Source organism: Ptychodera flava, chromosome 20, assembly GCF_041260155.1.
Source record: "Ptychodera flava strain L36383 chromosome 20, AS_Pfla_20210202, whole genome shotgun sequence".
Classification (NCBI taxonomy): Eukaryota; Metazoa; Hemichordata; class Enteropneusta; family Ptychoderidae; genus Ptychodera; species Ptychodera flava.
In genome coordinates, this window is record NC_091947.1 from 2857027 (window position 1) to 2873403 (window position 16377).

General features: G+C 39.6%; 1 protein-coding gene across 3 annotated transcripts in view; it reads right to left on the bottom strand.

The window, feature by feature from the left end:
• The window catches only part of LOC139119753 (telomeric repeat-binding factor 2-like), a 22456-nt gene extending 6160 nt beyond the window's left edge, over window positions 1-16296 (bottom strand). The window contains exons 1-10 of one of the 3 annotated variants that reach the window (XM_070683635.1): window positions 16118-16296; window positions 9641-9879; window positions 7819-7923; window positions 6754-6909; window positions 4467-4660; window positions 3957-4077; window positions 3205-3264; window positions 2179-2227; window positions 1727-2006; window positions 769-875 (exon numbers count right to left, since the gene is read on the bottom strand). In XM_070683635.1, coding sequence (XP_070539736.1) covers window positions 769-875; window positions 1727-2006; window positions 2179-2227; window positions 3205-3264; window positions 3957-4077; window positions 4467-4660; window positions 6754-6909; window positions 7819-7923; window positions 9641-9879; window positions 16118-16265 — 1459 coding nt within the window. In that variant the 5' untranslated portion in view covers window positions 16266-16296. Of the gene's footprint in view, window positions 1-768; window positions 876-1726; window positions 2007-2178; window positions 2228-3204; window positions 3265-3956; window positions 4081-4466; window positions 4661-6753; window positions 6910-7818; window positions 7924-9640; window positions 9880-16117 lie in introns of all 3 variants that reach the window. The other 2 variants (XM_070683636.1, XM_070683634.1) reach the window with 2 other exon arrangements.
• Between the last annotated feature and the right edge of the window lie 81 nt (window positions 16297-16377).

Here is a 16377-nt window from a genome sequence, read left to right on the forward strand (position 1 = left end):
TGATTATGAAAATATGCCAAAGTCTAGCAGTAATGGGTGAGATTTCATATATGCTTTTGGTTTACTGATTGTAACTACCGTTAACGATTTTTTTATTCCAAGATGATTATATAATTCTTTCAGAGTATCTACATGATTGAAATTTTATCCCTGGTGGACATCCACTAGAAGTTTTAGGTTGTCATGTGCTTTCAGTAAATTGTTATATAATATGGTGTTGACACCTCGGAATGAAAGATCGTGATCACAGCTAAACTTTCCTGCCACAAACAATCCCATACCCATGATATGCATTGAAAGCAAACGGATTTTGCCATTCCCAGCTGACTGAATGACAATTTGGTCATGTTTTCTCTTGATTTATAATTTAACAAAGGATGAAAGTTGATACAAGGTGGACATGTTTTAGTCGTTTAGTCAAGCGTTCAAAAATATGTTGCAACGCGATGATCGTGAACACACCAAAATTCCTACACCAAAAAAGATCCCATGTTCTTCCTATGCAATCAAAGTCATACGGAATATGCAATTCCTGGATAACTAATCAAATGACAATCCGGTTGCATCAACAGCTATATGTACATAGATATTATATCAAGGGAGGACAGTTGGTACAAAGTGGACATGTTTAGTTGAGTTGTAAAACAATATGGCATTGACGCCTATTGATGTACTGTTACTATGGGTTTGGGCAAAACCATGATGGTGAAAGGGATGTCTCTACAGAGCTGTCATGAGAGAATTGATCTTCAGAACTGATCTACTTACGTGTAGGGACGTCTGAATCTGAATCTGACCACGTTACTACTTCACCACGAATCTCATTCCGGTCACCAAGGAGACGATGTGACTTTGAAAGGGGACGCTTTGCACCCCTGGAAAATAAAAATGTTTGAGGAAACCCTAATGGCAGTGTACTTTGGGCTTGAAAAAATTCAGTGGGCAAGAAAACAGCTCCTAAAGGACTGACAAGAAGATCTTATGAGGGGAGTGGTCAAAAATGAACAAAAATTCAGCATAAACACATTTTTGTTAAAAGACATTTTGCAGCTATGTAATTGAAAAAAGAAATATTAACATGAAAGTAAGCCTTTAAAAGTGTGTAAATTTTTGGGGAAAAGTGTGCATGCTGCGTAGAATCTTATAAAATTGTCTACAGTGGAAAAAAATTCTGCAATTCTGACACCCTCCATGCCGAGATCTAATTGTGCATTCTAAAATATGCTGTAAGCGAACTGGAGCAATGGATAACAAATAAATGTTGTTCATCACATGACTTCCTGCCAAAATACCCAATCTACAGACATCAACTTTCTTATTATTGATGTTTACTGTACATTGTAGAGTTTCTGAATTAGGTACAAATGAAGACATGACATTGTATGCTGTGGAGATTTCATCATTAGATTGACAACCTTTTGAAAACACATCAAAATTGCCAAAGTTTCTCTGGATTCTACAAACATTTAATGTCCCTGGTTATTAAAGCTCCCCTAGAACATGACATACTTGGTTTGGGATGTAATTTTAAGACCATAGAAACCACTTTAAGAATTCTGACATGATCAAGAAGACATAAACTCAAGATTCCTAACAGAATATTTTATCATCTTTGCCACCATGTTAACCCCAATTCAATGTAAACTGGTCCACAGTCACCATCAATAACAATAGGTATGGGTCAAACCACAGATGTAAAAAGGTGAACATGTTTGGTATTTTTTACCTCAGTGGACTTAGACTGCTGTCAGCTGCACCGTCTTCTCCACTACTTCCATCTACCGATCTACCCATCAGCTTTCCATTCAACATGCCGGATGAGGATGGTTCACCTAGACTGGTTTCATGCCTTTTACGTTTCGGAGACTGTCTCTCCTTCCCAGAGGATGTTGGTCTTCCAGACTCCCTGCGACGTTTGCCGTCAGCAGGGACACGCTGCCTGGACTCATAGAGTTCTTGATCCTTCTCAAGGTTGTTATTATTATTCATGCTTTCATCTCCATTATCTTAGAAAGTAGAGACAAAAGAATGGATTTTTTCCCCCACATTATACTGTATAATTGAGTTATATAAGTTAATTCCAGGTTTTGCACACACTGAATAGGACAACTTGACTTTCTCATCTACATTGTACATCAGAGACAAAGGGTAAGGCTGCTCAATTTAATGTTTTCTCACCTGGTATCGCAGTTGTTTTTAAGCTGTTCCATTTCATCACATGGGACTTCTAGAAAGAAAAAAGTTTACGTGTTTTAAAACACTGCAGTATGATGATAATCATTTACAGAGTTCTACGGATGAGGGGTGTTATCATTCAGTGGCACTGTCTACAAACTATATATGTGTGTTATTTCATTTACCAGCCGGAATGCTTTTCTGTCACCACCATGACATGCTGTAACATCAACAATGCTTTGTTTGTAGAAAAGTTCATTGAAACTACTGACAGTGAGATCAAATGCAGTACGGTGATATAGTTGTAGTAGCAGTAGTAGTAGCAACAACAGTAGTTGTGCACACTTGTGTGTCTCACGTCTGACACAGATGGAGCGGACAGACTTACAGCGCTTACAGGCAAGCCTTGCCATTTCGATGCCTGGTATGCATGTTTTTTTACACACACTAAACGTTTTCATATCATTAACAGGAAGGAACCTAATGACTGGATTGTTTGTACAGGATAAACAACAGAATAATAATCGAGTAATACTGTGCCTGACTTTAATTTGGATGTGTGTGAGTCAATAGCCATCTGGTCGTAAAGACATTAATTTGCACCCCAGACTGGTGATAGTAATCTGTCTCAAGGCTTACATGTCAGATACATGTATATTTCCGTGTCGGTTTTCTGTTGTTTATCCCGTACAAACAATCCAGTCATTAAGTTCCTTCCTGTTAATGATATGAAAGTTTTGTGGGTGTAAAAAAACATGCATACCAGGCATCGAAGTGGCAAGGCTTGCCTGTAAGCGTTGTAAATCATCAAACACACACTGAGAGTGGCCAGATGAAAATCTTGAACTGTAGGTAAACATGAATATGTAGCTAGATCATGTTACAATATGAAATCTTACTTTACAAAGACACGCTGCAAAACATGAATGATACTTCAAGCAAATTAAATAAAATGAGGACTTTGTGGATGACAAGTTTTCAAATTAGACGGTCAGAAATTTGCTCAAAAGCACTATGCTATGGATCTACCTGTTGTTTCCTGTGCACCAGTGCTTTCCTTGGCCGTCTAGATTTTGAAGTTGTTCCATTCTGGTGATGAGAATGCAATGAGAAGAACATTTCATTACAAAATTTAACCAGTAGGTCAGAACATGAATTCATACCGAAGGGTTGGTACAGCATCATAAATTATTGTATTCAGCAATCCAAAGACATGTGAGATGGTTCTAGTAAATCCCATACGCAATCTTTTCATCGCCATGGTTTTTGCCCTAAGGTCATTGCTATCAATGGTGAGTGTGGACTTGTTCACAGGGAATTAGGGTAAATCGGAGTTACGGAGAAAAATTGGGCGTCGTTTCAGCGGTACATGGGCAGAGTTAAGCCTTAAGGAGAGCCCTGCTATCATACTGCTGGAGTTCCCCTTGGTATATCAATGCAACACTATGTTACTATAGTTCCTGAACAACATGCTTCCTGTCCCAAAACACTGAATATATCCATTTTCAGTTAACCAATCCAGTTGATTCAGCTTTCAAAATACTAACATCAGTGTGTACACAGTTGTCTGTATATACAATGTACACTGTAACAGAGAGCTGGTATGTTTCTTTGACCTGATACCCCTATGTTGATGCAATGCTTTACAATGGAAAGCAAGTGCTAAATCTGCTGACGACTGGGTCAGAAGTTTTCAAATACATGTAATCAAAAGCATGAAACACACTGCACAGTCTGTAAGGTATGTGAATACCAACCATCACTGCCATTGCTACACTCACCACAGTACTCTTCAACTCAGCAATAATCCGAGCGTCAAACTTTGTGATTTGATCCCAGCCTTGCTCATCGCCACCAACCATTTCAAAGCAATTCTTGAGCTCAGATGAAGTTTCAAAACGTCTACTGAAATGTATTACATGAAAAGTCAAAGGTCAAATGTCAGGTAGTGACCTCAGCAGAGGTCTTATCCAGGACAAGTGAAGCAGAAGTCATGATTAACTTAATCAGTCTCAATTTCATAATAAAATATGTGGTTCTACGACATGCTGTAGAAAATTTCACTTTGATGCTTATAATATCTATACCTTGAGATAGTTTCCATTTTCTTACATGTAGGTATTTCACTCTTTCTTTGTCATTCTTCACACTTTAACATATTATATAGTAGACACTTTAATAGTTTATACGCAAAATCTTCAACATAGAAAAACTACTAAGAAATGAGGAAACTCCCTCAAGTGTAGTCAAGGACACCAACAACAGAATTGAACTTCAATTAATAAACTTACTCGCTTTCTCCGTCTTTCAACATCTTGTCTTCTTCCTCATCAGCAACGTCATCATCATCATCATCATCACAGCCACTTTTATTTCCTCCAGGCTCATCCTTGCCTTGGCCAATTTCTGTCTCCATGGCAACATCTTCATCAATCTGAGTTTCTTCATCGTCAATTTGTTCTCTTTGTAAGTATTGCTCAGCAACCTGTAAGGACATGTACCATCTTGCCCAGTTAGTGCCTTTCTACCCTTCTGAAATTTGTGTTCTGAAAGAATTCTTTTCCCCAAAAATGCAAAATTCACCACCTTTTTGGATGCAGTACATTAATAAATGCGAAAAGTGTATAAGACACTTTAGGATCAACCTTGTCTTGCCCCAACCTCACACTGTACATGTGCAGTTTGAATGCACTCATGTTACACATTGTAGTCAAGATACATGTGATACTAGCTCCATTTCTGTTTTTGTTCATGTTTTACATGAGTGTTTTACATGATGTGTGCCCTACTCATAAATGCATCTACTAGGACTGTGCAGAAAGGTGCCACATGCAATGAGACTGCCATTGAATTATACAATGGTACTTTGTCAGAAAGAGGTAATAACAGGTGAAAGTCCCTGTGTAGGGCCTTGCACAGTACAATAAATTTCCCACAATACTCTTTGATTTGTATCCTTGAAGGTTACTTTTCTAAAAACTTTTTTAGTTCTGCATGTAAGCACTAATGTGCAGCATCAGAATAATTGATAAATTATATCTAGTAAAAGTACGTTTAGATATTTCAGTGAAAGTTTCAAAATAACCACTATACAACCATAAAAGTCACATTCTTCAGGTACTACAAATGCCTTGCTTTTTGGGCAGCAAGTTATGATGAACTGAAGGGGTCATTCTTAGTCTGGTTCCCTGACCCATTTCCCCGGTAGAGGGCGTGGGGAAATATAGGGTCAGGTACCGGCTAATGTAAACATGGACGCTATTGGGTTAAAATAAAACAAGCTGTGATTGGATGAAAGTAACACTTGTCACTTTTTCTCATGTTTCTTGGGTTTCGCACTTTCAGGCTCACTTGACACCAACTTCTTGTTTGTACCACAAAGCCATGGAGGTAGAAAGAAAGACTTTCTACCTCCATGATTTAGCCACTGTGATTTAGCACACCTCTTAATACTTTTAGATCGTCGACATGATGCCTGGCATTTTCACAAAATTTGGACACCATTCTATCCATCGAAATCAATCGTCGTTCAAGTTCCAACAAAGTTTGCTTTCAATTAGCTGTGATATTGCAGCAGTACTTGTGGCGTGTATCGAACGTGCTCGGGTCATTGGGGTCATGCCACAGTCGGTGATGACCTCAATGACCCTAGCGCGTTCGATACACGCAACAAGTACTGCTGCGATATCACAGCCAGCCTTCAATCACCTCTATTTCCCCGTACTTCTGGATTAATCCTTTCAGTTTATGTTTCCCGTCTTGTGTGCCAATGTTTTTGGTTCGGATACCAGTGTTCGAACATAATTCTGATCCAGTCGAATTTTGACCGGCGTTTTCATGGTAGCAGCCATATTTGTTGTAGCATGTTCTGTCAGGTGACTAACCTCCGCCATCTTGAACAAAATTCTGTTCAAGATGGCTACCCGGTACCTGACCCTATATTTCCCCACGCCCTCGACCGGGGAAATGGGTCAGGGAACCAGACTAGGGTCATTCTCTGAGAAAACTTAGCATGCAAATTTCTTTTGTTACTTCCATTGCAAAAAATCAATATCCTTTTGTTTCATAAAACAGGTGCAACTAGTCTCCCTACTTTCCATCACATTATTCTGTATGGCTGAGGACACAATCTTGGCAAATTTTACAAAAATGCTATCTCCTCTCTCAATTATGCATAATTTTCCAAATTATTTAAAATGAGAATTGAGAAAAATGGTGTGCATAAAAGTACGTTTTCAAAATTTTGATAAATAGTCTGTGAATCTGTCTACACGTGGGAGACATAGTAGACTTCACTCAGGTGTATCCGAGGATACAAATCGCAATGAATTATGGGAAATCTACAGTACTGTGCCTTGGATAAACCAAAAATACATTCTGATTGGAACATGACTGCTACTTGTAATAGCGTCAGCTGTTTGCAGGGACACTCAAATGTTTATAGACGGTAAACACAATACAATTTCTGCACCTTTACAATTACATCTTTAGAGAAGCTGTAACAGCATACGGTTTTGAGGCCAGGTACAGTTTGTATTTTAATTGTCTACAGTCCAGTGGTATACTGGTGGAACTCACATCAAACAGGTAAGGTCTCTTGAACTGTTGGTGAATGTTTTCCAAGAACTTCACGATATCTTTGTGGAATCTGGCATAGGAGTTGTGTCTGAGGATCTTTTGCTTTTCTGGTCCAGTCTTGTGAGTTAGAAGGTGTTCCAATTCTTTCTTTGTTGCCTGTTGGAGATTACAGAAAACACTGATATTTTGGTTTTGTACAATGTGTTATATCAAGATGCTATTATCAAAAACATGATCACGCTGCCGATGGGAATATTTCACCAGATGCTACCCTGGGCATCTATCAGTGCAAAATTAAATGCCTTCAACCAGATAATGTGTTGACAATAACGTGTTATTCAACATCAAATTTTGTACAATCCATCATTTTCTATGAAAAAAATTGGACAAGTGCCTTTTATGGAGGAAATGGGACGATTAAAGCCGCACTTTTCAATCCCAGGTTCTCGCATTAGCGGAGTTCTCCTCCCAGTCACACACTTGGCCAATACGATGTTTGATTTCTATAACATTAATTACACAAACTGATCTCAACCTTTTGTCACCTTTTGCTAATCCTGCAAACAGACTTTATACAAGCGTTTGATTAACGGTCGGTTCAAATTGCCAATGGTCATTGATTCCCCCCCACAAATGCTTGAATTTCCTAAAAAATTGCCTTCCAGTTGCGTTAGACTTTGAATATAACCACAGAGTTTGATCGGGCAGCAACTTAAAGCTGACCGCTTGGCAGTCTGTCTGTGTTTTTGCGGTCGGGGAAAACTAAAAAGTGGCATTTTCTGGAGCGTGTTCTCGCGTGTTGCCTGTTTGGTGTCCACTTACACAATGAACGCCGCCATAGCTTCGCGTCGTTTTAAAGGGAGGCTCCGCCTTTAAACAAAAATTTGGTGTTGAAGGTGTTCATTTGTCATGACAATATGCACCCACAAGCAAAGCGTGAAAAGTTTCCCCCATATGCATAACGAAGAAATATAATAATAAATAATTATTTTAATGATTTTCTCTATACAACCAGACTACATACTAAATCTATATCTTGCTATTGCTTCATTAATAATTCATTACCTGTTCCTCTGGAGAATTGTCATCTTCATTCCAGAGTCTATGGAATACATCCTCTGCTTTCTGATAGTTGCCTTTGGTACTTGAAGTACAACACACAACAACAGCCTGAATGAGTTGACAGAGATAAAATCAAAGACAAAATTGAGATGAGATCCACTTGAACTCAGCCTTGAAGTTGAAGAGGTTAGACAAATGAACTTAACAGCTTCAAGACCACTTCAAAGGTATCATGCAAGAAATTTGAAATTTATAACATTACTTGTCAAAATTTACAAATTTATACTTTGGTCAAATACAGTATCAGCAGTGAACTCAGATTGTTTAACAACTTCCTACACTCTTGAACAGTATTGGAAAACAAAAGGAAGCACGCATTTAAAGTAGAAAATTGATGTTCAATTTTAAAATGTGACTGATGACTCAAAAATGTTATTGAAGTACTACATACTGCTCATAAATCAGTTTGTGAAAAGATGGATCAAGAAATAATTTTTTTTTGAGAAAAATACAATGACACACTCTGCAGGTGTGAATGCATGTAATTGACAGAGCAGTAAATACATGTATAAGCCTTACTTGACTTAATGAAGCTGTGACTTTAAATATATGTTGGAATTTTATAGTTCTTTCATTGTATGTGCTTAATAAAATGTGGCCAGTTAAAGCATCCAAAATGAACACCACATAATGGTAAAACTGACAGTCAATTATACAATTTTATCCCCTGTAGAATTTTTGGAAATAAATCTAATAAAAGGCTTTACATAGCGTGATAAATTGTTATGCTGCTGGTGACTTCAATTGTTTTTCTGCAATAAAAGGACAAGGTTGGTCACTACCCTTCAACTCTGGCATACAGAATACCTTATCTGAGTGATTTACATGAATATGGACTGTTAATAAAGTGTTATAATCATCCAATTGTCATGGCCTAAGGCTGAGTAACAGACATGCAAACATGAAAACAAACAAATAAAAAAGAAGACAAGACAACAGATGTTTCACTATTGCTGTACAGTGTACATTAACTATACAATTTGAGCAAGAAAAGTATGAGGCACCATATTGAATAAGCAGCTAGAGTATGTAAATAATATAAGATGGGTTATGTTGAAGACAAGTACCATTTTCTGTTGACCTTACCATTGTATGATAAACGACGAAATCAGTTCTTGCCAAAGGAGGCAATTCATGAAGTTCAACCAAATTTTGGCAAGTTTACCAATATTTTGTCCTGAACAGATACAAAGCTGATATTTCAAGTGTGTCATTTTGTATTTGAAACATTTCATTTTAGAATGAAAACTGTTTGTATGATACAATTACCTTAAGATGTGTTTTTTCACAGTTGTATATTGTTTCTATGTAACATATATCAATTGAGTCATGTAGCTCATTGCATATGGGCCAGAGGCCTTGAATTGCAAATAAATGTTCACAAATTTCTTGTGCACCAGTCCAACGATCCCACTATACACTGGTTCATATTTTTTGCAGTCATTTTTTTGTTTGTGTGTTTTTTTTCTTTCATTTGATTATCTCCTTTCATTTGATTATCTCTACTTTCGTCTGAATGTTGTTTATTTATTTGTTTGTTTTAATATTCTCTTGTTTGTTATTTAGGCTGAGGCCCATGTGATTAGCATACATTAGATGAACACAATTATTCCAGTGCTTTACGCATTGGAAAACAGTGAAAGAAATAGTTAATGTCTTCTGATGTAAGTAATTCTTATGTGTAAGTTGATCTTGTAAAATTTTAAAGCAAAATTCATTTCATCAAGTCAGAGACAATCACTGTATTTTGTATCATATATTGTACCTGCTTTCGAATAAGTCTTCTTGCAATTTTTGCATCACCATCATCCAGACACTCAGTTGAAGCAATAATGGTGTCCATGATTCCAAGACTTGTCTCAAGTGGTGTGCCCTCCTTCCCGCCAGTTGATACGTACTCGGTGTTGGGGTCACTTCCATCAGCCAGACGGGAGAGCAAATGCAGAAATTTTATCATTTGGAATTCTTCACTGTCTCTAGACACATCAACAGCACGAATTACGCCTGGAATTATCAATCAAATGCACTTGAAGTTCATATGCCACCATCAAGTGAGTTATAAATTACATGTCCCATATCAGTGTTTTTGTTAAGGCTGGTACCCCAGTAAATGTTACTGGGGTTCCCCTGTTATTTTACCGGAGTTCTCCTTGTTATATCAATGCAATCAGACTAGGGGAAGGCAGAAATGTTACCAGGGTTCCAAAAATCATTTACCAATATTCCCCAACCTTAGCAAAGACATTGGTATATTTTAACAAGAACTTGAATATTTGAGGCCCCTGCTGAGTAACATGTTGATCTATACTGTAAATGTAATTTTTTACAGACCAAACCTGTTTCAACATACTATGCAAGGAGGGTGAAAATACTTATAGATGTGGCTTGATGCAAATTTTACTGATTCAGTATATTGGGGAAGTGTACACTTTGGTACTCAAGTTCAACATATACAAGCTATGTCAATAAACACTGGTTTTTGCTTTGTTTTATTCCCACTTCAGATCTTGGATTCAGCGGTTTCAGTTTGAGCATGGTTTGAGGTTGTTCAAGAATGAGGTGGTTTTGTACAAAATGGTATGGGATGAGCACAGACATTCATTAACTGGACTATGTCCATGAGTAGGACTATGTCCGCCTGCTGGACACCAGGACAGTCCTGTACATGGACTTGATGCAATTTCAGTGGGGAAAACCTTCAAGGGGAGTTGCAGGGCTACAAAACTGCAGCAATACACGGACATAGTCCAGCCAATGACCGCCTGTGGAAAGAAGACCTGTGTAAAGCTGCTCACACAGCACAACAGCTACATTGAATTGATGGACAGCATTACTGGTAGCATGACACATGACAGCAATACGTATACGTGTAATTGAAGTCCTTGTTGGTAGCTTTTGACTAGTTTGAAGCATAGGCACCACTGTAGTTTATAGCAGTTTTAGTGAAGTAGAAAGGCCCCTGTCTACTACATGTACACTAAAAGCGCTATCAATTACGGTTGTGCCTGTGGTTTGTAGCACGGTTTCTGGACGTTTCGGCACCAAGTCGTTTCGGCCCAAGATGTTTCGGCCTCCTAATTTCAGGCCCCAAGTTATTTTGGCACCGTGACCCAAGACGTTTCGGTACCGCTGAAGGCTACCTGTGGGAACTAGCGCTGGAGCGTAATGTTGCAAATCAAAATACTAAAAAGGACAGTGTCAACTAACATTCATGTACCGGTACATGCTTAATCTTTGAGAGAACATGGGAAGAGACCATAAGAAAAAACTTCATATCATTATCAAATCTGTGACACAAGTTTATCGATATCAATAACCGCCGACACGGCAAAAGTTTGAAAGCGGTGACGAAACAGCACGGCAAAAGTCACACAAAATGTACATAAAAGTACTGGTCAGAACGCAAAGGTCACGCTTACAAATATGACAGATCAGTCAATTACTAAATAGTTTGAAAAAAAATCGAAATACGGATGCTGAAACATCTTGGGTTGCAGTGCCGAAGTGACTTAGGGCCGGAAATTGAGAGGCCGAAACGACTTGGGCCAAAACGACTTGGTGCCGAAACGACCAGTTACCTGTAGCACCACAGTCCTTAGGAACTGACCCAGGGACTGCAGAGTATGGTGATATAAGTGGTTACAGAGGTTTTGCCTTGGTATATGGGTCGGACGGCAAAGCCAGGGTATATACTGGTTAGCCGTCCGACCCACATACCCAGGCAAACCTCAACTCCAGCTACAGTGCAGTACTGTAGCTATGGCCAATGTAGCCCTGCATACGATCATGGAGCTACCACAGTCATGCTGTGTGTTCCTGGCGTTATACAGCCTCTTGCTGTGGTTCCGTAGCCCTACCACCCCCTGGCTGGTTGTGGTCCACTCCCCACAACAACCAGCCAGGGAGTGGTAGGGCACAGTCACTCGTGATCAGTCTATTCCGCTCGGCGTCTATGCCCCATAGATATGTGTACATATGTCTGAGAAAAACCCAAGTCAGGAAACCAAATGGCTATATAGGGATTATGCCACCATGTCATCTTCGACGTTCGATTTTACTGTGAAAAGTAGCAAGTTCGTCGATCATGTAACCGTCGATCGTTTCCTATCATTCTCAAAATTCATACCGTAACCTGGTACTTAATTTGCTTCAAAAACGCTCGTTTTATGTGATTTTCAGCCGAATTCGACGGACAAATCGCTAAAACATAAGCGTGAGCAACATTCCGGTCACCTCACATTGAACGTTGGGCACCTCCACTTTACTGACGTTAGCGCCGCGTACCCATGAGGGGTGACTGGAAGGTTGTTCACGCTTATGTTTTGGCGAGGTGTCTTCTGAACTCGGCCGAAAATTACACGAAAATTCAAACCTGACACTTCATCTGCTAGCAAAATGCTCGTTTCGTGTGATTTTCGGCCGAGTTCGAGAGACACCCCGCCAAAGCATAAGCGTAAGCAACATTTCAGTCACCCCTCATGGGTAGGCGGCGCCAACGTCAGTAAAGTGGAGGTACCCAAGAGGTGACCGGAATGTCGCTCACGCTTATGTTTTAGAATCACACGAAACGAGCGTTTTTGAAGCAAATTAAGTACCAGGTATGAATTTTGAGAAGGCACCATTTTACAACTGGTATAGCCACAAACTGATGACGTCAAAGATGTGCGTACTTATGGAAATGAGGTCAAAGGTTACGTTCTAAAAGGGGCGATAAATTATTTTGGGGGTAAGAGTTAGGAATGGGGGCTAGGAAACTTAGGGGGAAATGATTGAAAAGAAGGGTCCCAATTTTCACTATTGCTGTCTATGCTCTCTCTAATTCTACTACTATCTCAACTCTATCTATGTCTATGTCTTCTTCAGCCATCTATACACCTATGTGGAAGAAACAGTTGATTAGCGAGAGAGAGAAAGCATTAATTATAAAGTTAGTATATATTTTTAACAACTTATGCTACTGCCGGGACTCGAACCCAGGACCTTCAGCATGTGAAGCACTACCTATAACCTGTACTCCACGAGAACAAGTTGCTGGAAGGGGATGCAATGTTTAATATAAACATTAGTATGATAATGGTGAACAGGAACTGGTTAATTTATAATGTTCACATTTAATGCACATTTAAATTCATTTACGTATTTTCTTTCTTTTATTGAATTCATGGTAGTGTATTCGTTTCTTTATTGTTTGTCTTGATTTTTTTTATTTTCGTCTTTGTTGTGCACATAATTTTGTGATTTTTTCCCCATATTATTTGGTGTATTCACACAGTTATTGAAAAACTGTAGCTTCTTTAAGATACTTTATTTATTGTTACATGTGTGTTTGATATTTATTGTTGAATTGTTTGCTGCCTTTTTTTTACAATATAAAAGATATGTGTTCCATTTTTGACATAATATACTTTATACAAAAGATGTTCATCAGTTAGCATATGTGAAATGCAATATTTCATTCCTATTGTGGATGAAAATGTGAAGAACAATTCGTGAAACACACTACGACAATTACATTCTAAAATTCCGCCAAATGACGAAGTCAATTCAGTACTGAAGCGAAAAATAAATTGGCTGTCAATGTCACAATGCACGGTCCATACAGTCACTATCAGGGGCTTGTTACTTCGGTTTTCTACCAATTGACGAAGTGCATGAAGTACAGAAGTAGACAAAATCCGCTACCAATATGATGTAGCGTCCATATTGTCAGTAGTATGAACTCATTTCTTCATCTGGTTTGTGCATTACCAGTGTCACACATCACATCGACGTTAGTGGCCTCCTGAACTGTTGACTTTGTCGTTTTAGTTTTGACACCGTCTGAAAAACTTTGGCACAATACGCTAGCTGTTTAAAGTGCAGTGTTGGGTCGATGAAGGGGCTGTTAACTGAAAGGATAAAGAACTGAAATATGTTGAACAAGTGACATCCACGCGTCAGCTTTATCGCCGAAACGCTTCCGCCACATAAACTCATAAAGATAAGTTGGAAATAAATCTGAAGATGTGTACCCCACCCTTCGCTTGGCATGCATCCACATGCCTTCCACGGTGTTGGTGTGGGCGAAGGTTTGAGGATCCACAAAATGAAGAGAATGATTAACGGTCAAATGAGAGAACTGAGGACACCTGGACAACGAAGAATAAGCCCTCCATTCATCAGAAATAATAGTAGAACCTGGACGAACAAATCGATAAATCAAAGGAATTAAGGTATTCGCATCACGCCGGTCAACAGAAATGAGAAAGCAAGCTGAAGAATCGCGATCGATGCTTCCAAAGACCCAGTGTCCATCACGGTGTCGACCCCGACTGTATTTGGACTTTCCGAACTTAGATTCATCAATTTCCACAATACAGCCGGGGCCACCAACCTGTTCGGAGGCATGATCGCGAAGATAAAGAAAACAAATCTCACGACAGAAATTAAACCAATCCACAACAGATTTTGAAGAGATGGACAACTGAAAAGAAGTATCAGTAACTGAAAACTTAAAACACCAAAAATACATCAACTGTAGAATGGTGACAAAAGGTAAATGGCATAAATGAAACCAACTGTCAGTGCGGACTGAAATAGCCGCGCCGCAAGAGCGGTCGGGACAGCACCAATGGTATGTATCCCGGCCACTCCGGCGACGCAACGTCATATGTCTGCCGCACTGACAGTTGCGCCTCTTGTGTAACAGGCCATTCTTTTGACACCATTCTACAGCGGTTTGTTCATCCGGCGTGACTTGAAGAAATAAATCACGAAGAGTTAACGGAAAAGAACAACCAATTGCTCCCAACACTGCACGCTGTGCCATGGTGTATCTAAAAGAGAAAAGATAGGAATGCATGAAACATTACAGCGCCAGGAGTGCATTATTGAGTATAAAACAGAAATCCTGGTGACGAATATTATTACTATTTGACTTTCGTACATTGTATGCCTTTTAAATTATAGTGAAAATATAGTGAAAGCTATCAGGTTCGTCTAATATTTCTGATAGCAGCAAAGCAGCCAGAAAGAGACAGTGTGCAGCCTATGCCGGCTTTTTATAGTGTACGGTGAAACAATGCAGGTGTGAATTTTAGTGTGTCGGAAAAGTATGCAAATGAAAGCAGAGAAAGTTTTTTGGGGCCGTCATATCGATTGCTATTTGCATTTCAATGTACGCTGGTTTCTGTTACGTAAGATGATGCCGTCTTTGGCAAGTGCGGTATTGGGGTCAATATGGCCATTGCTGTTGGGGTCAGTTTGTACATGATAAGAAATTTGCTGAATAAAACGTGAGAGAGGACATATTGTACCTGGAATGAGACGGAATTATTGCCGCGATCACATGAACTAACTAACCCTAACCCTAAAAAGTCTGTGATGGTCTTCATTTGCTTGATTTTGTGTCGGGTGAAGCACAGTGGGAGCCAGGAATTGGGGTTAGCTGACCAAATTGTCGGAACTCCGCTCGCTTCGCTCGCTCCGTTCCGACAATTTGGTCAGCTAACCCCAATTCCTGGCCCCCACTGTACTTCAACCGATACAAAAACTAAGCAGTCGGAAATTGTGACAGTGATTTGAAGAAAGTGCACATTTATATTATTTTAATCTTATTAGTTAGTCAGTGCCGCAAATACGGGGCGTCTGTGTTTTGTGTACGGCGATTTTGACGTCATCAGTTTGTGGCTATACCAGTTGTAAAATGGTGCCTTTGAGAATGATAGGGAACGATTGACAGTCTGTACATGATAGATGAACTTGCTACTTTTCACAGTAAAATCGGACGTTGAAGATGACATGGTGGCATAATCCCTATAGGAAATAGCCATTTGGTTTCCTGACTTGGGTTTTTCTCAGGCATATGTACACACGTCTATGGGGCATAGACGCCGAGCGGAATAGACTGATCACGAGTGACTGTGGCCGTGTGGGTAGGGCTACGGAACCGCAGCAATACGGTCTCCTACCACAGGCCGTATACTATTACTACGCACAGGCGTTGTGTGGACTGGGTAGTTTGTGAATGTAGTTTATGTCGTGAGTTTATGCTACGTTCTGACATTCTGATACGTAGCCTTACGTGCAACTTAGCTATTAGCTGCAGTAGAGTAGTTCGAGGTTTTGCCTGGGTATTTGGGTCGGACGGCAAAACTAGACCCAAATACCCAGGCAAAACCTCGAGCTACTGTACTGAACTGCAGCTACATGTGCAACTACACACGCATGTACCGTGTACATTTACGAAGTCAACTGTACATACCAGAATAAAGGTCCCTCGCTGTTTTGCGATCTACTTTACAGTGTTCCTTAAATTCCTCCCAGTACTCTTGAACAGCCATCTCAAGATGCCATCGATGGAAAAGAGTATAGACGTTCCCTCTTGTTCGGACGTCGTTGTTTGGCGCCATTTTGTTTGTAATCAATTTCCTTGGTCAGCTTCGGCTGCAAATTTTGTGTCGGATTCAAACCGCGAACCGTATTCCCAACAGCGCCCTCACACTCTCCGATGATCGCCGGTAT